Raw genomic sequence first — 19,382 nt, forward strand, 5'->3', positions numbered from 1 at the left:
TATTTGTGGACTCTCTGCTCTTTCTGAATTATCAGTGGAATGTTCCACTCCATTTGCACAGATAATTGAGAGTTAACTGTACTTTCTGTACCAAGGCCTGGGAGATGACCAGGGCAAGTTCGGTCCATCTAGGTAGAGAGAGAGGAAATTCATCTGGCCACTGCAGAGGGAAGGGACCTAGAACAAAGGCTGGCTTTTGGAGGCACTCAACAGATATTTGTTGAATTAATCGGCATGATTTATTGAGTATGTACCACATGCCAGCTCCTGTGTATACGGAACGTCTTTGAATGTCCACAACCTTTGAGGGAGATACGGCTGCCCCATTTTAATAGATGCAGGTCAGTAAAACTCAAGCCTTTGGGCCACTTGCTCTGAGTCACATGGCTGGTCAGGGCAGAAGTGGGCTTGTCTCCAGGTCGGGGTGACTCCCAAGCCCGAGTGTGCATCACTTCCTACTGGTGGAGGGTGCTAGAAGGACTGAGGCTGTGTGTGTGTGTGTGTGTGTGTGTGTGTGTGTGTGTGGCAGGAGGCAGGAGACATGGGGTTTCAGTTTTCCTACAAGCTCAGCTCTGCTTCTGCTCCTCAGAGGGAGAAGGGGGCAGTGACTCAGTCCCCACGTCTCGGGCTCCACCCCCCACCCTGGGATACTCTCTCCCGTCTGTTTCAAGAGAAGGGCTCCATTTCTTCTCCATTCCGTGAAGTGGGGAGAATGAGATGTGCCCTCCTACCTCCTTCTCCCTGCCTTCCTGGGGGCCGGGGTGTGGAGTGAAGCTGAGGATGTTCTGGGTGCCCGAGAACCCATCTGTCCAAAACACTAGGATGATGACGATAATTATCGCCATGCCCAGTATCACTGGAATGGAATTTCCGAGTCCCCTCATGCTACGCTGGAGAAGAAAATCAATACACTCCCCCAGGAGCCGAATGCAGACAGGTCCAGCCGTGTGGGAGCTGGCTGCTGGGACGCCTTCTCCCAGTGCAGGTCGGGAAGCAGAAGGGCCAGCCGTGAGCTGAGCCCCAAAGCCGAGCAGTGCCTGGGGTGTGCATTTCCTTGTCCTGTCCTGGGCAGGAGGGGGACCAAGAAGGAAAGCCACCGTTGGCTTCTGGGCGTGGGAAGCCGCTGTGGTAAAATGTAACAACCACCCAGTCCCAGACAGCAGGACGGAGCCAGCGGATGGCTTAACAGGACGGAGCCAGCGGATGGCTTAAACAGAGCAAACCCCACTGCTGGACCTCTGCGTTTGGGGTGGAACAGTCAGCGTGTGCTTCCCGCCAGCACCGACTTGTGTTTCCCGGGCCCCGCCACGAGAAGGGACCCCGCTCACTGGCCCCACCGCGGGCCAGACACTGTCACAGGCGGTGGTGACAAGGAAGAGAGGGCAGACGCAGCACTGAAGATCTGGTGCCCCCGCTCGAGACCCGTGCTGCCCAGGCACATGCGTCCGTGTCTCACCTTCCTGCAGCCACGTTTAAAAAGCGACAAGAAACCGGTGCGATTCATGTTAACAATATACTTGATGGAACCCGACCTATCGAAAACATTCCTGTTTCGGTGCATAACCAGCCGCACCAGTTTTCATTCGTTTTGTGGCACAAAGCCTTTGGAATCCAGCTTGTGTTTTGCACTGGGGGGAGCTGGTGGCTCTGGCGTTAGACAGTGAGGTGATGTGCACCTAACTTCCCGGCAGAACTCCCTTTCTCAGAACGAGGCTTTCCTTATTGGAAGCCCCCTTGGGCCATCTGGCGCCCGGGATCCTATAGAGAAACCAAGAGGAGAACGCAGTTCAAGTCCATTCCTGCCACAGCAGGTGTAGGAACGAAGGTTGCGTGCACCGTCTGGAATATGCACAAAGTTGGTGTCTTCCTGAGAAAGGGATCTCTCTGATTTTTCTCTTATCAGTTTTTTGGTTCTTTTTTTTTTTTTTTTTTTTTTTTTTTGCAAGGAGAATTGATCCAGCAGACAGAAAGAACACCAGATTTTTTTTTCCAGCGCGGCCTTCTGTCTCAATGATCCTTTTCGCTCTGCTGGTGATGATGGTTCCTTCTCCTTCGTATTCTCTCCCGCCTTCTCCAAACCAGGCTGGGAGGCATCAGGGCTGCGCTCTCCAGCCCAGAGCACCTACTTACCCCCACTGATGTCTGGCCACCTTCCTGTGTGCCAATTTGAGCGATTGTCCTTTTAAACTGCCTCCAAACAGGCAGTGAAGCAGCTATTTTGTCCTCCAGAGAAGAACCCAGCCAGCTCAAGCCTCCATTGACCCTCTCCACGGCATTTACTCTCCCAAATACAATTCCAATACAGTAAAGATTCTGGTCTCCCAGCGTGGATTTCCAATTACCCACACTCGGCCAAGTGGCAGCCACTTCATTATAATTCTGTAATTGCCATATAGAATTCCTATAAATTTGCTGTTAATTTTTAACCACTGCATCCTTCTCTTAGAAAGCGTAACAATAATTTGAAAATCCATAGACGATATTTTTAAGTGGATAGAGGCAGAGTGGGGGGAATAAATCCAGTGGGGGCTAGGTCTGGAGAAAAATCCTACGTACATGCAAACGTTTTTTCCTAATATATGGCGTGTTGGTGGCAGCGGGGATTGATCAGAGTCTGATCCAGGAAGATCCTGCTCTTAAATGAGAATGGCTTTGCACACGGGCTGCTTCTTCGTTCTCAGGCGCATTCCCTGCCCCCACTGGGAGGTAATTTACAAGCCCGGCTTCCGAGTGTAATCTTCCCGCATTGTACTGCTCCACGGTGCCTCCCCGAATTGCAACACGGACCAGGTCTATGAAAGATGCTTTGGAGGAACCGCCCCCCCACCCCACCGCCGCCCCCCACCAAGCAAGTGAAGACCCAGGTGCTAAGCAGAGAAATTAGCCTGCCTTTCAGGAGATGCTAACGAGGCAAGTTGGGAGGGGATGAGGTTGAGCCAGGAAGGAAATTGCAGAAAGGCCCTGCAGAAGCCACGGGGACCAGGGACTAGCAGGGAGACAGATCAGGTAGTCCTAAGAGCAGCGGGCTCTCTTTGCAGTGTGTGTGTGTGGTGGGGGGGGGGGGGGGGGGGGGGGGGAGGCTCAGGTGGTCAGAACATGAGACAGCCTAAAGAGAGAGAGACTGCACCCGTGAGAAGGTGCAGGGTCTCAAGGGGGTCTCACTGGCTGGGCAGGATGTTTTGGTAAAAGGTGCTCTCAGCGGGGCTAGCGACCAGCCACCTCCAGCGAAACAGTGAGGTCATTTACAGCCATCAGCACCTTGGCTCAGGAAGGCAGGTAGGCAGTGCTGGACGCCCTGGTCTGGCTGGAGTTGTCCCTGGTCTGCAGGTCCAGTGCAGAGCCCTTCCAGCTCTCCTTCCCAGCTGCCAAGTCTAGTCCCCGTCCCCACTCTTAGAGAAGGGGGATATTGGCTCCAGGCTGGGAGGGTTATCAGGCGGCAGCAGCGATGAGAAATTGGGCCACGGAGCGATTTGAAGGTCCCAGTGTTTGATCTATTGCGGGGCTGGCTCCTTGTGGCTTTGCTGCCCCCGAGTTTGGTGACCTGAGAGAATTAAAGCTGCCTTAAATACAGTCTCTGTTGGCTGTATATTAATCAAGCAGGAATCAAAAGTCACAGCATCCTAGGGAAGTAAGAAAAGGCACAGACGGCTCCCTCTCTCCTAATGCAGCAACTCTCAGCGGGAGGAAAGCCTGGGAGCTGCTAAGACAGCACAGGCCCTCAGCCTGCCAGCTTTCCCCAAACCTCCCTGCCAGTGAATTCTCAGAAACCTCGTGTCTTGGAACTGGAAGGTTGTGTAGATGCCAAACGGTGCTGGACCCCAGTGCCAGAGGAGATCAGGAATGAGGAGGGCTTTTCCCCCAGGTGTGGCAGGGAGCAGAAGCAGGGAGGGCCAGCAGGGGAGGGGGCCCCAGAAGAGCCTCACACCTGAGGCCCCCGTACCTCCACCAGAGATGTCCTGCTTCTCCTGCTGTTGGCAACCTTTAGGGAGCCTAATGAGACAAACAGCGTGCACTGCCCCTTTCTCTGCTACATTGTACTCACAGTGGGCAACAGTTCATACAACTTTCCGGGTGTGTTTAGAGCCGCCGGGCGCGGCTGACACTAGCTAGGGTCCTGCCTGCTTTTCCCTCCTCCTTGTCTGGGCTCACTCCCCTCCAAGCCTGGGGAGGGACCCCAGATTGGGCTTCTTTTATGCTGGCGTGTGGGGAAGAGAGTCTGTAGGTAAGACTCTGTTCCTTTGCTTTCTGGCAGACGGGCCTGTCCTCACCCCTGTGCATCCTGGGACATGGTCAGCTCCCATGAGGCTTCCATGAAAACCCTCCCCGCCTCCCACCACCAGCCACCTCCCTGCTCCATCACCTCAGCTCCTGTCTGCAGCTTGGCACTGGCCGCCTGACACAGTGCACCCGCCTCCCCTGGGCCATGCGCTTTGGCCAGGACAGCACTGCCTCTCTGGGCCTTTGCTGCCTTGGGCTCCTAATGAGCTTTTAATGAGCTGATGCTTTGGCTTTAAGGGGCACAAGGGGGCAGAGGGAGAGTGGAATGCCAGCCTCCTCACATTCTGCTTTCTGAGGCCTTGAGGTTGCTTTTTAACTAGCTGAGTGCTAGGGCTGGGGCTGCAGGCAGATGCTTGATTAGGTCTTGCGGACTCGTTCAGAGTTGGGAGGACCTGACTTTCACAGTCCTTGGGCCCTGGGTGACTCTGTGGCCATCACTCCCTCTTTACAGGGCTTCACTGCATCTGTCCTTTTGTGGCCTCTCTGCACCCAAGGCTGGAGGAAGGGGCAATGGTGTCTTTGTCGAGTAAGATTTACTTTAACTGATGGCAAAGTGAAAAGGCCAACTATTTTCATTGCTGTCTATATAAAGAGGCAGGAAACACAAGGCTGGGCCCTTGCCGCCTCTCTCCCCGGCAGCCCGGCCCCATCCGGTGTGGATGAAGGAACAAACCTTGACCCCCTTCCCATGGCTGTCTGCTTAGCGCCCCCCGATGCCTTGTTTCCCCAGCTCAGTCCTAACTGAACCTGACACAGATTCATGCTGGCCACAGCCATGGGAGATTCCCAAAGTGCCGCCCACGTCGTGTGCACGGTGCTCCCTTCTCAGCACCTGAAGCGTGCCGTGCTGCCATTGGGGACCCCTTCCCTGGAGCACACAGCCTTGTTCTACAAGTTCTGGTGGGTGACCCCCCGCCCCTCCTGGGAGTTAGAGTAGGGGACAGTGGCCTCGGCTGCTGGTCCAACCTCCCCCTTGGCCCTCCTTCAAGGCTTTTTGCCTTTGAATAAAATTAAAGCGGAAAGGTTTGTTGGAGACACAAGGCAGAATTTCTTGACAGTCCGGGTGATAAAAATCTGAATGGACTCCCCAGAGAGATGTCAGGGTCTCCCTCAGTGGAGTGCTTCAAGAAAAAAATTTCCAATGAAAAGACAGCGCCTGTCCCTGAAGGCTGCAGTGACTGCCAGCTAGAAGGCAGAGGACTGGACTGTATGATTCTGAATTGCCTTCTGGCTCCATTGACCTAACCTCGTGAGCCCTCTTTTCCTTTTCAGCAAAGGAGGGTGAGCTGAGAGCAAGGGGCTGGAGCTGTCCCTGGTGCTGAAGGGCAGCCATTGGGGTGCGGAGGGTGATTTTAGTGCTTTACCTGGGTGGGCTCCGTGGAGCAGTGAGTTATGTAGGGTTTCCTTTGCCCCGCAACCTCTGACAGTGATAAACCTGTAACACGAGCCCTGCCCTGGCTGTTGTTGGTCATGTCTGTCCTGGGCACCCAGCCATCCAAGGGCATTTCATTGGTGGGCAGTAAAGAGCTAGAATCTTCACCTCCAAGCTAATACGCAGACTTCCCGTGCCTCTCAGGACTCTTTCTTCTCTGTGACCATTTTTGGCGTTGGCACAGGGCACCAAGGAGACATGCACAGATTTAGGTAGGACGGGAAGACTCCCCGTGGCAGGCCAAGCTCAGAGCGCGGGACGAGGATGTAGGAAACCAAGCGTCTCGTGGCAGATCAGCTAGGAACCCCATGGAAGGTCTGCCTCTGTCCAACAGCCGCTTCTCTCCTTGGCTTGATCATAGGGTTCAGCAACCCTACTGAGTTCTGGCGACCTCCTGCCTAATGAGAAAGAGGAAATTTGAGATAATTGCTGTGCAGCCTGAGCAGTGGTGTGATTAGTAAATGCCCAAGCTATTGCAAATGACGATTACATTAACAGATTTGGTTTGGGGTTGATCCTGTTAGGAGAGAGAGCCAAGTGCTAATGATGGGGACACTCACAGAATCACGTGAGCCAAGCACAGTTGTAGGAAAGAGGCGAGAGGTTCTTGAGAATCTGCAAGCCAGCAGGCTTCATTTCCAGCCCAAACCCTGCCTCCAGCTAGTTGTGTGACCTTGGGCCACCTCTGTGACCCTAGAAGTGCCACTGTAGACCACATGGGCATTATCGTACCTTCCCTGTCTACCTTGTGAGGATCCAGCGAAATGAGACAACGTTAAGGGGTGTTGAAAAAGTTAAGAAAGCACTGAGCAAATGCGAGGTATTGTTATAGCTGGGAATCAATAATGACAGCAAATCGCCATTTTTCCCCCTTGGACACTCTCGTTCCTGGGATGTTTAAGCAAACATTTCAGGTTCTTGAAGCTTTCTATCAGAGACAGAAATAAAAATTCCGCTCCCCTTCCTCCTCCGGCTTGTGTGAGATTCTGGGGCCAATCCCCTGAATGGTGGCTTGGCCACAGCTGGCACCATAGAGCACAGGTCTGTTTCTCCCGAGCTCTCTCAGCCCGTTCTGCCTCCTTGCCAGGAGCTCATGGCCCAGATGCAGCAGGAGCCTGCAAAGAGCTTCTCAGAGCTGCAGCTGCCGAGGCCTCTTACCCACCAAGCCCCAAGGTAGAGCTTCACAGCACTGGCTGCTTTCAGATGTTCTCGTTGCTCTGTGATGAGCTCTCTCCCCCGCTCCAGAAGAGGAGAAGGCAGAAGTCCTGGGGGCTCATTCAAAATAAATAAAGCTTGGCAATAGTCCTGAGTGGAAAGAGCAGATCCGCACGGCACCCACAGCCCCTTCTCTGAGCGCGTTCCTCTGGCTCCCGGGCCCCGAGGGGAGGGGAACTTGCCAAAGAAAGATGTGCTTATAACCGCAACCCCGTGCAACTTCTGGCTTTGCCTGTATATCTCGAGTGTGCCCTTTGCTTTCAGTCTTCCTATATTTATTCTGTTTAATTTTGCCGGGACAGGGTTGTAAGTGAGACGATGGGCAAGCGCCTCTTAATTAAACAGATAAATAAACTTCCTTTGCACGCCGGTTTCTACTCTCGCTGCAGTCTGCTGGGACCAGGGGGGACAGCACCAGTGGGTGTGAAGGGGGTGCTGCTGGGCTGGAAGGTGGGTGCTGGCCCTGGCAGCCCGGAGCGGGCCTGGCCTGGCTTCCCCTCTGCATTGCCGAATGCTCCGTGGCTCAGGGGTGTGGAGGGGCCCACGGGCGGGGAGCATCCCCAGCAACCCCTGCTCGCAGGCCTGGCTGCAAAGGGGAGGCTCTGGCTGGTGTGAGTGGGCCCTCTGCTGGACACCTCCAGTGTGGCCTCGTCAGCCAGGGCAGCTCACTCCCAACCTGGCCAGGAGCAGTCCCCTTAGTCACAGGGGCTGACCACCCCCCCACCCCCCCGCAGTTCTTCTGCTCTTCTGGGTGAATTGGACACATGGACGAGGCAGAAAATGCTCCCCCCATCCCAAAGTAAGGAAGCAAGCCGTCACCTTTGGGGATCTGAGGGCTTCCCACATTTTACCTGAAGACAAAGGGCCTCCTGTCCTCAACCTGACATCTCCCCAGTGGTGTCTGTTGGAGGCGCCCCCAGCAGCCGGGGGCTTTCCCCTGACTCCAGTCCAGTTCCCTCAGCCTTGGAATTGGGGTGTGATCCCCCTGGAAGAGCGCTCAGCTGGTTGGTTCCCATGGAAGAGGCTTCTTGGGTCACCCCACCCTCCCTCGCACCCACAACGCTCCCTGAGCCATGCCCACCAGAGCCCACCCTACCGGGGAGACGCCACGTACGATTCTGCTGCTCCCGCCTCCTCGCCCCCACCTCCAGTGCTCATGCCCAAGCCTGTGCCAAATACCCCGAAGTTGGGGCAGGGAGATCTGGCTCTGCTAGAGCACGGAGCACGCTGTCTCTGTCGATTATGGCCCCGCTGCAACCGGAGACGGTGAGCTCACCCCTTGTCCTGGCACGCCTTTGCCAAGCTCCAGGCTGTCCTCCCGGCATAGGTGACGGCCGAGGACGCCAGCCTGGGCACTCAGAAGGGGAGAGAGGGGCAGGCCCATAGTAACGCAGCCCCCTACCCAACCTCCCTTAAAGGGATTGTGGGACTTCTCGTTTCCTGCTGGGACATGCCTGACGGATGGCCCTGGGAATTTCCAAAGGATGGGACAAGCGTCATGGGCAGCACTGCACCAGATCATTTGACCACAGAGTCGTGCCCACCTTTTGTTAGAAACACGGGCCATCTCGAATTCTTTTTTGGCGTACCCTTCCCCAGGGAGACTCCCAAGTCCCCATGTCACAGAGGTGCACACCAAAGAGACTGAGGGTGTTAGCAAGGCTATGTGGGCCTGGGTCTCCCAGAAAGTGCGGGAAAGACAGGAGGGCTTCCTCCAGGGAAGGTGACACGGGGTGGGGGGTGGGGCAGGAAGGAGCCAGGAGATCTCCAAAGCCTTGGAACCATCCGGACCTTTTGAGGTGCCTCCTTGCCTGATATTTATAGTGGTGCCCAGGAGCGCAGAAATAATTACAGTTCAGTTCCTGCCTCCCTAACAAGGGCTTTCTCAGATTCAGGGCGAATGGGATATTTTTTTCCTTGGCTTTTTTTTTAAAGTAGTGAATATTAGCACTGGATTGACAGCCTTTCCCAGCGCGCAGCCTCCCTTCACCCCAGAAGCAGGGGTAGCAGAGCCCCGGGGCCCCGGGCCTCGCCAACCCACCACTCAGGAGGCACTGGGGGCTCTGGAAGGCTGGGAGGAGTTCAGTCCAACTGAACAGTGTTGCACGTCACTGTCTAGGCCCCGGAGGAGGGCAGGGTTCCTGACCGTCGGGATGGCACAGACTCAGACTCAGAGTCACCATAGATGTGTTCTGTGCCACTGGGGTGCTCCCAGGAGCACTGCTGGAGGAGCACAGGCCACTCTCCTCCTTTCTCCCCTAGCCTGTGGAGAAAACATGGTCTCGCCAACCCCAGGGGCTCTGGTTTCTTGTAACAGCTTCGCCCAGTCTTCTCAGGGCCTGTGTTTCCAAGCCCCTCTGGCCACCGTGGCCCACTCAGCATCAGGATAAGCCTTGAGGTGGGGGTGACAGGGCAGGGACAACGGCACTCATCCCTGCCAGGTGCCATTCCAGGCATTGGGGCGATGCTGTGACCCAGCCAGCAAATTTCCTGTTTTCCTAACCCTCAACTCTTGAGGGGGAGACCAGATGGGCTAAATATTCAGCGGCCTGACCGCCCCCCACAAAGACAACGCCCCCTCTGCCCAGTGGACAGAGGCCTGTCTCAGTTTGTTAGCTAATAACTGGCTCAAAGTGGAAGCCACAAGCCCACGGCACAGCTCAAGAGGTGGTGGGCACACCAGCCCCCTGTCCTGAGAAATAAGCCAGACACACAACATTGTTCGAATCCTTCTTCTGGAGGTTTTTAAGATTCTGTTTTGCTGTTCTCGGTCTCCCTGGAGCCCGGGTGTGATTAGCTGGCTGATGGAGGCAGGTGTCCAGACATGCTCCCGGGGCCTGACACTCTCTGGAGGTGAGGCTTGAAGCCAGGTGGCTGGGCTGAAAGGCCCCGCAGATGACCAGGTGCAAGAGTGCCCAAAACCATCCCGGCGCCACGGCGGGCATTCGTGGGGCCAACCACTGAGCTCAGGGGTCCCTCTAGGTAAAACTTCCCTGACCCAACCCCAAGTCTAAGCTCACCCCAGACCTGAGCTCCCACTATCCTGGGCTGTCACAGGTCTTAAGCCCAATAAGCTGTGGTCTTGGCTTGCTTTCCCCACCAGACGGTACACTCACTCCTGGGCAGAGAATCTTGGTTCTGTAGCTCCAGCACCTGGCGCAATGCCTGTCTGCACATAGTGGGTTCTCGATAAGGAAAAGCAGGAGAGGCAGCCCACAAACGGTGCCTCCTATGTGTTGGGCAATGATTAGGACACACTCTCAAATCCTCTATGGGGAGGGAGAAAGCCTCGATCTCAGTAGATGCTTGGTAACAAAGGCAAATGAACGAGTGAATGATTCCCATGGAGAGTGGACGAGGAGCCCAGGGCTGGGGGGTGAATGCCACACAGATGCCCCAGATTCCTGAATGTCCTCCAGGGAACGAGCCGCTTGGGAGGCGACAACAGGAGAGAGGGGAGTCTCCTGAAACAGGAGGGCAGGACAGCAGGACTTGGGAGGCAAGAGGCCCGCAGGGCCGCCCCTGCTCTTGCAGCCAGGGCCACTCTGGGGTGCCAGCCTCCACAGGACAGCCCTCTACAAGTTGTCCCCTCGTAAATGCTATACCCGGCCAGGTCCCCTCCCTCAGATGCCAAAGACCTCAGCGCCGGCCACCCCGCCACTGTCTCAGGCCGTTGGGGAGCCTCGTCCGGGAGACGAGCCAATAACCATCCAGCCCAAAGGCAGGGGGCTACCTCTGCAAGTCCACAGCCACGCCTGCGAACCCCACCCGTGGGAGGATCACGGAGTAGGACTCCGGAAAAGGGTCAGGCAAGCGCAACTGCTTGGCGGGGGCCGGCTCTCCCCACGGCAGTCCCTTCCTCTCTGCCCCTTCTGCTATCCGCCTGCCTTCCAGACACTGTACCCCTTTCCTTCTAAGGAAGGGACTGTGCAGGCTGCTTTGAGACATGAGGTGTCCAAGGGGCACACATCTGCCTGCCTTGTTCAAGCCGAGCTTGCTCCAGACAGTGCCTGGAGGGAGCCCCTCCTCAGCCCATCCTTGTCCCCTCCTCCCTGCTTCCTCCTAAGTGACCCTCATGGACACGTCCTGCAGTGAGCACCCTAAGACGTGTCCTCGGACATCATCCACCCAACCTCTAGGGCAGGTGCGGAAATGCAAGCCCAGAGAGGACAAGCGACTTCCCTGAAGTCACAGAGCGTGCGAAGGGGCCTCCGTTTGCTTCTCAGGCTGGTGGTCATCCCATCCCAGGGTGGTCCTGGCCCTTCCTCTCTCCAGAGTAGGGGCTCGCTCTCAGAAGTGAAAGGGAATCACGGGTGCCTTTGGGTAAGACAGGTGAGTCCAGAATTGGTGCTGGATATTTGGGATTCTCCCCTTGCCCAGGGGAGCATGCGTAAGTGGGACAGGTGGTTAGTCAGGTATATCTCCCTGCCGTCTCCACCTCGAACGGTGGCAAGCAGCAGACGGTCCCTCACGGCCAGGTTCACCTGTGGCTTGTCCTGGTTAACTGAGCCTGGCCAGGGGCATCTGTCCAGTGTAAACGTGTGGCAGGCCCGCGGGGGGGGGGGGGGGGGTGTGTGGCTGGTGAACTACAGATTTATGTGCACACGCGCGCGCACGCGCACACACACACACACACCTGTGACAGGGATGCTGCAGGGGACAATCAGGACCCGTGCCAGGCAGGGACTGGGTTCAGAGGTGGGTACATGTGCTCTCGCTGCATTGTGCGCGCACACCAAGTCCAGTGGGTTTGGGGATGGGGAGGGAAGGATGCGTTGTGAGCAGTGCCCCTTGCCCCCCCTCCCCCCCCCATTAAATATCCACGAGACCATGTGCCTGTGGCAGGCCTACGGTGTAAATGGGGTCTGGGGGCCAAGGGGAGGGCGGGAGAAGCCCCCTGGGGCTCCAGCTGGGTTTCCAAGCTCTGGGCAGCCGAGAAGCGTTCCCCCCGCTCGCTCGGAAGCCTCTGCGTAGATGCCCTCATTACATCACCGACATCCCCGCCACGGAGCCGGCCTCGCTTATGAGAGGCGCCTCTCTGAACGCCAAGCAGGACGAAGCGCCTTCCGGTCGGGCCGCAGAGCCGCTCCTGTCCGCAGCGGCCGGCGGACACAGCGAGGCCGCCGGAGGGAGATTCCAGACCCCGACCCCGCGGCGGGGGGTGGGGGGGAGGGGGGGCGGGGGGAGAGTGGGCGGCCGCCGGATTCGCGGAGGAGGAGGGCCGCGGAGGGGCCCGGGGGGGAGGGCGCCGGCGGGCGAGGGGTTAAGTGTGGGATCAGCTGTCGCGCCGTCGTTCCGGATTCTCTTCCCTCGGTGCGGGGCTCTGTTTGATGTTGGAGTACGCCAGGGGCTCCCCCTCCCACCGCTACACACGCGCGCACACGCGCGCACTCACACGCACACGCGCCACTCTTTGCAGACAGGGCTCCGGTGGCTCCAAAGTGACGGGCGCCCGCTCCCCCGCTGCCCTCACCCCTTCTCTCGCGCACACAGCCTACCGGGCCGTGTTCTCGCGCGCGCTCTCCCCAGCACCCCCGCCCGGGCAGGGGAGCACCGGGCAGTAGCGCGCCGCTCGCCGTCCATGCCTCCCTCTTGAGGAGCGCCGCGCGGGGGAGGGGAGGGCCGAGGAGGAGGAGGAGGAGGAGGAGGAGGAGGAGAAGGAGGAGGAGGAGGAGGAGGAGGAGGAGGAGGAGGAGGAGGAGGAGGAGGAGGAGGTAGAGGAGGAGGAGACCGAGAGGGCGCCCGGGAGGCTGGGCGCGCGCACACACCGAGGGACGCGCGGAGGGTGCGAGCCGCGCAGCGAGCGCAGAGCTGCCTCCGGCCGCCGGGCGCCCCCCTGCCGCCCCATGCTGTGCTCCATGGCGAACTCGGGCTGCCTCCTGCTGTCCAACTCCGGCAGCATGCTCCCGCACTCCGTGCCCTGCCCGCCCGCCTTCCTCTACCTCCAACAGGTAAGCGGCCCCCGGCCCGGCGCGGCCCCCCGCCCGGCGCACGTGCGCCCCGCGCCGCCGCCCACCCCGCGCTCGGCCGCCTCCGCGCCGCCGCCGGGGCCCCGCTGCGCTCCCCGCGTCATGGCGCCGGGGCCCGGCGGGGGGAGCGGCGGCCGAGCGCGGGGTCGCCCGGGGCGCGCGCGGCGCCGGGCGGGGGGCCGGAGTTTGGGGCGTCGCTCGCAACTTTTCCGAAGGCGCGGGAGGGGGCGGCGGGCGGAGTCTCGGGGGAAGCCGGAGGGGAGGGGGCGGGGGTTCTCGTCGCCGCGGTCACTTTGGGGAACTTCGCGCCGGGCCGCGGGGGGCGCGGGGGACGGGGGACCCCCCCCCTCCCCGGCCGCGTCGGGAAAGCCGGGGGGCCGCGCGGAGGCGGGGGCGACGGCGGGGGCGACGGCGGGGGCGCCGAGCTCTGCTGCAGCGGGGAGCGCGAGCGGGCCTCGGGGGAGACGGGCCACCCGCCTGGTGGGGCCGGCGAGGGAGGCCCGGGAGCTCCGGCCGGGGAGGGGGCTGGGGCCAGACTTTTACAATCTGCTGGGCTGCGCAGGAAGCTCCGGCTGGTGAGGGGGGCAGAAAGCCAGAGCGACTCTGAGCCCCCAAAATCCCCCAGGACGCTCCAGGGGAGGTGAGCGCAGAGCATCAGCTTACTGCCTGCCCGCCTGCCCGCCTGCCGTGGTGTGCCGGGGCGGGGGGTCCTGCGATCCCACCCAATGCGGAATCGGTGCGGTCCCAGGCCTGCATTGGAGACGGAGAGGGGCCTTCCTCGCCTCCCCCAGGCCCCTTGGTCTCTCCGGGCTGCTGTTCCCAGTCCCAGCCCAGCCAGAGCCGACTGGGGGCTGCAGTAGCCTGCCTCACCCACCGTGGCCGCCCACACCTCGGGGCCTGTCCTTCCTCCTGGCACTGTGGGGCTGCCTTTTTTATCTGTAGCACCCTGAACCTCTGCTTGGGCCTGCAGGGGTGGGGGCGGCTGCCTGCTCGAAGAGGCCTGGGGCTTGAAGGGAGAAGCCCGGTGAGGCCTGGAGAGCTTCGGGCTGGCTGTCCTGGGGCCTGCACAACCCAGCGGGAGGGCTCCCTTAGGACCAGGTGTGCACCTTGGGCTGGGTGTGGAGGTGGGAGGCAGAAGGTAGTCGGTGTCATGGCAATGCTGATGGTCAGGGTCAGGCCAGGCCTAATAGCCTGAAGCGACCACGGACCCCCGCCGTCTCTCCCATGTATCATTTGAAGAGAGGAGCCCAGAAGTGTGTGTTTCTTGGAGACGATGTCAGGCTCCAGGTGGAGCTGGGCCTTTGGATGGTGGGTTCTTGTCTTTTTGTGCCCCTTGGGCTCTCCAGAGAGCCAAGAAAGAAGGGACCATGGCAGGTGGCTCAGGAGGAGCCGTGCACACAGCAGGCAGAGACGGGGCCCTCAGAGCTGAGCCAGGTCGGTCAGCCCCTGGACTGCTGGGTACTCAAGTCAGCCCCTTACTAGGATCCGCGCAGTGGGGATCGCCGAACACGTCGGCAACTGCAGAGGAAGGGCCGGGGGACTGCCTGAAGGTGAGGAGCAAAGGGCAGCTGGAGCGGCCTGGGATCCAGAGACCCTGGCCCTCGATCCCACCCTCCATAGGACCACCTGTGACATCTGGGCAGTCCTGGGCACAGCTCAATAGCCACAAAAACTGCTGAGGGGACCCCTCTGCCCCCAGGCAGGCAGGTGTCCAAGCCCGAGCCGTGGCCGACTCCCGAAATTCTCCAGCATCACGTGAGTTGCACGCAGTCAGGGTGGACCCGGGAGGTCAGCCTTCCAGGGCATCCCAAATTTCCATGAGTACAGCGATCGCTTGGGGATCTCTGGGGTGGGGCCCAGGAATCTGCATTTCTAACAAGCCCACAGGTGAAGTCACGGGGCAGACCACTCAGGTAGCAAGCATCTGTAGCACCCTCCCTGGCCACCGGAACGTATGCCCTGGACTGCTAGAAGAGACTCCAGCCCCCTCTGCAGACAGTAGGATTGGAGGCTATTCCAGGGCTTATTGGCTGTGTCAATAAGCAAGTCAGGTCCCCTCTCTGAACCTCAGGATCTTCCTTGGAGAAAGCGTCCTGTCCTCCCAGGCTGAATGGGAGGGTTGAGTTGGGATGAAGTACCAGCCAGCCTCTGGAAAATGCCAGATGTTGGCATCATCTTGATGGAGTCAGACGTGTGCTCGTAGTTGGGGTGAACGTGCCAGCAGGACCGGTGAGGAAGGCACTCTGATTCTTCCAGGGCTGGGTGACTGCGTCCCCACCTAACGGCATTTGGAACTTTCTGTAGGGGCGGCGGGAAAGCAAGAAGATGCCGATGAGCCGTAGCCATTCCGAGTGGGTGTCAGCCATGAGCAGAATTGCTTCTGGGAAAGCCAGAGCGTGCCCACTGGGGCCAAGCTCCGAAGTACCCTGTTGCCTACGAGGCATTTCCGCAGCGGGTGGCCGTGTGTCTCCGTGGGCCGGGGAACATCTTAATGCAGCCGTTTCCGGGCTGTCTTTGGGGGCACACGTTAATAGGAGCTCACGCAGGTCTGGTGGTCCAGGGCCAATGCAAGACAAAAAATGACGCTTAGTTGGAGACCCTGCTTGTCCCAAACCACGTTGGGAGTGAGACAGAGCCTCCTGTGTCCCCTGGAAGCGGAGGCCATGTGAGGAGGGGGCCTGGGGCGGCCCCTGGCTGGGCGGCCCCTGGCCGGGTGTCCAGAATCCAAGCTTGCCTCCCCCGCAGCCCCACCGAGGAGTTGCAGGTCTGCATGAGTGAGCCTTGGTGCCGCATGTAGGCTGTGTGTTCAGTCTCGGCAGCACGTTTGATAACAGGAGCAGGAGCAAATACGTGAAATCAAGCAAGACAAGAGACGTGGTTTGCGGCGCATTAAGATACAGCATTTAAACAGGCGAGCGTTGGAAACATACCGTCTTTCAAACTTGAAATTAGAACGTAAAACCTCAACCAGCAGAATGCCGTTCTCTGTTAACGTGGCAAGCTCTTCCCGCTGCACGGGCTGGACCCCAAGTGTGCAGAGGACGGGCCGCGTCCCCTCTGGGATGCAGTGACTCTGTAATTCATTAGAGATGCTCGTTGCCGGGCATCCTTTCTCGCAGCATCTCAGTGGTGCTGATATTTATTTGTCAGAGTTCCGACTGTCCGCTGGACAAACTTCAGGTCCCCCCAGCACCGGGAGAAACCCGGCTACAGCTGGGCTCTGGCATTCGCTAAGAGCCTAGCCTAGCAGCCCCGGGCAGCGGTTGTGTCCCCACCTGCCCCGCCCGCCGCTGGGCCCTCGATTTCCCACGGGGCGGCCCAGAGCCCTGGTCCCCCTACATCTGGCCCCACCTAGGGATCCTGGGGTGCTGTCATCCGTGGTGCATTGCGGCCAGCCCGGCAAGGGGTGAGGTCAATACCGGTCACCTTTCAGAGCAAGAAGGAGCTCGTCTAGAAATCTAGAACATTAGCAACACTCCCTGTGAGGCCCTTGTCTGGGCTCTAGTAGAAGAAAGTTGTAAAGAATTGGGGGGAGGGGGAACCCCTGTGCCACAAAATGGGATTTTGTCACGGTAATTACTTCTTACTAAGCTGCAGTGCCCTATAGAGGAATCTCATCACCATATCCGATTGCAAAGCCGGGAACTCGCTCTGGGGGAGAGATACAGGCGCCTTAAGTTTCGTAGGAGGGAGCGCCGGTGACGGAGAGGAGGGGCCGTGCCGGCAGGATGCTGGCCGGTCCCACGGACAGCAGCCCCTGGAGACCGTGAGCACTGGGGCCTTCCTGCGGGCCGCGTTTGGAGCTCTGTTGATCTCATCATCCTTCTGTTCTTAATCAAGATGAAATCACAGATGGCCTTGCGTGCCCTCGACAACACTGGCAATCACCGGAAGTTTCCGCGGAGGATGTGGCGTTTCCACGCAGCTTCCAGCGTGAGGCGGGCCGCGTCTTGGTGTTGTTGACAAGACGCGTTCCCTCGGGGTATGGAACCCAAAGACTTCTAGAGGGGGGGTGGTCAGGGAATCCTGGGGTCTATTTGAGATTCATTAGGAAGCTCTTCTATTAATAATCAATGGGGGGGGGGGGAAGCGGACCCGCTAACGCAGGAACTCTTAGTAGGTTTAATTACCGTAGCAAAGGGGACGCCCCTTCTGACACCGTCCGAGCACACCTGACGGCTGTCTCTGTTCCCTGGGCAGTTGGCCTATCGCCTTGGTGTGATTCCAGGAACCCCCGTCTGAGACACGTTTGCTCCAGGTGGCAGAACGTGCCCGTGGGTACGCCCCGGCCAACGGGAGGGGCAGGCACCGAACAGAAGCGTGTCCGCGTCTTGGGCAAGGCACGCGATCCACGTCTGCTCTGTTGCTGTCCCCTGGTCGCGGCGTCTGTGGCTTCTTACCCACTTTTCCCTCTGGCGGCTCACATTTGTTGTGGAGTCTGCTGAGCGTACGTGCGCGTTTTACAGTTGGGGAAACTGAGGCACGTAGAGGCCAGGTGACGTGCTGACTCATAAAGCCACCGGCCAGCAGAGCCTGGCTTCGACCCCAGAAGCCTCGGGCTGGGGGGGTATCGACGACCGAGGAGGTCCTGCCCTCTGACCGCTTCCTGGCCACGCGCAAGACAGAAGTGACCCGACGGGAGCCCTCACACGGCCTGAGCTCTCATCTTGCCCACAGACTTGTCGCCAGCAGCGTTCCGGAGGTTCCCGTTGGGTTGGGGAGAGCGGACGTGGCCTGCCTCGTTGCATCTTGCTCTGCGGGCACGCGGGTTTCTCCGAAGAGCGTTGAGTGGGGAGCTCTGTGCGCTGGGCAGATGATGGGCACAGGAGCCGGGCGGGCAGGTCCAGCCCTGGGCACAGGTGGAAGGCGCTCCACGGAGGAGAGGCCGGGTGCTGGGCGTTCAGACCCAGCGGAGCACGAAGTCTGCGCAGAGCGGCCGCGGACCCCCTACTGCCCTGCGCGGCGCCTCTGCCCAGAGGTGGGGGCGCGTGGGGCATCTTGCAAGCCAGCGCGTCGCGATGTGGACAGACGTTCGTGTCTCGGGGCCCGGAGGGCTGGGGGTGGTCCCGGAAGCAGGTGGGGAGTGGCCGACCCTTCTCGGGACAGCGTTTGCGGGATTTTCCAATTCCATCAAGGAGGCCTGCGCCCGTCTCTCACAGTTACGGCGGGAGACTGAGGTTCAAATGACGTACCCTGTTTCCCGGAATCAGAAGTGAAGGGTTGGCTTGGCCATCATCCTCCCTGCCTTCGGGGACCCCCAGTGAGTCTGAGGAGCGGGTCCCCCCTGTACTGAGGTTCCGGGTCCTTATCGAGTACAGAGAAGCCACGTGCTGACGGCCCCACACCAGGACCCGAGTTTGTGGGCTTTCCCGGCCCGTCTGGCTGGCAGGGCCGGGGAGCAAGCATGGTGAGGCACGGGGCTAAGCAGGCCGCAGCGGGCGTGCTGGGAGGTCAGCAGAGGGCAGGGAAGGACACTGCAGCAGGGCCGACTCTGCCCGCGGCCTGTCCCCTCCCCTGGCATGGCCCAGAGCCTGTGCCCACGACACCGGCCGGACAGGTGCTGAGCCATAGAGCTTGGGAATCACATGTGGCCGCCGTCCTTGCAGGAGGTGAGGCTGAGGTCCAGGCCCACATGCTCTCTGGTCCTGGGGACAGTCACCTGAAGGTGGCTCAGAGTGGAATGTGGGGCTCCAGGGAGACAGCAGGAGCCCGCAGCGCCTCAGGCCAGCCCCGGGACGGGGCCTGCGGGCCTTGACTCCTAACTCAGCCGGCAGCGGGCCTGTGGGCAGCGTCCAAAGCTCCTGGTGGTGTGGGATCAAGGGACCCTCGAGGGCCTCTGTGACCAGGGGGTTGATTCTAACCCAGGTGCCAAGAAGCGGCAGCTGCCGACAGGGCTCCCTTACTCCCCAAGGCCAGGGCTTGACCAGCCGACCCAGGCCTCTGGGGTCCCCGTGAGGCTGCACATGGCTGTCCCCGCCTGCCATCGGCCTCTGTCCTCCTAGCCCCTCTCTCCGTGCTTCCTGACTGGCCTCCAGCCTTTGTCATCCGCCTTCGTGTCCGTTCTCGCTTCCAGAATTTTCCATGCTTCTGAGCCTCCCCCTTCTTCCTTCCCGGCCTACTTCCTCTCCCTTCCCATATTTGTTTTCCCTGTTTCTCCCCTTCACCCGTGTCTTCTTCCCCCAGGGGATTCTCACCCCCTCCCGTCTTCTGAACCCTGGCCAGCCTGCATGACCCCCTCCGGGCCCCGCCATAGCCTGCCGGCCCACGGGCAGATCGCTACGTGGTTCCATCAGGGGCTGTGCAGCCTGGAGCCGCACCGGCTGCGGGCTTCTGTGTCGCCGGTGCGGCAGGTGTGGTCCGTGGTGTCTGGGTGCCCGGGGAGAGCGAGCCCGGTTCTGGAAGGAGGCCTGCTGGGGCTGCAGCCAGGGGGCTCACGGGAGGCCTGGGGAGGCTCTGGGGCCAGCCGGGCCCAGCCCACCTGCGGCAGC

The 19,382-nt window shown here is 59.8% G+C and overlaps 1 protein-coding gene across 8 annotated transcripts in view; it reads left to right on the top strand.

Moving 5' to 3' along the window:
• RBFOX3 (RNA binding fox-1 homolog 3) overlaps nucleotides 1-19,382 on the top strand; it is a 427,350-nt gene that overhangs the window by 333,829 nt on the left and 74,139 nt on the right. The window contains exon 1 of one of the 8 annotated variants that reach the window (XM_058704174.1): nucleotides 12,700-12,876. The exons of 3 other annotated variants lie outside the window; for them this stretch is intronic. In XM_058704174.1, the coding sequence (XP_058560157.1) occupies nucleotides 12,772-12,876 (105 nt within the window). In that variant the 5' untranslated portion in view covers nucleotides 12,700-12,771. Of the gene's footprint in view, nucleotides 1-12,699; nucleotides 12,877-19,382 lie in introns of those variants that run through there. 4 more of the 8 variants (XM_058704177.1, XM_058704173.1, XM_058704175.1 and 1 more) reach the window with 4 other exon arrangements.

This window comes from Neofelis nebulosa, chromosome 16, assembly GCF_028018385.1.
Source record: "Neofelis nebulosa isolate mNeoNeb1 chromosome 16, mNeoNeb1.pri, whole genome shotgun sequence".
NCBI lineage: Eukaryota > Metazoa > Chordata > Mammalia > Carnivora > Felidae > Neofelis > Neofelis nebulosa.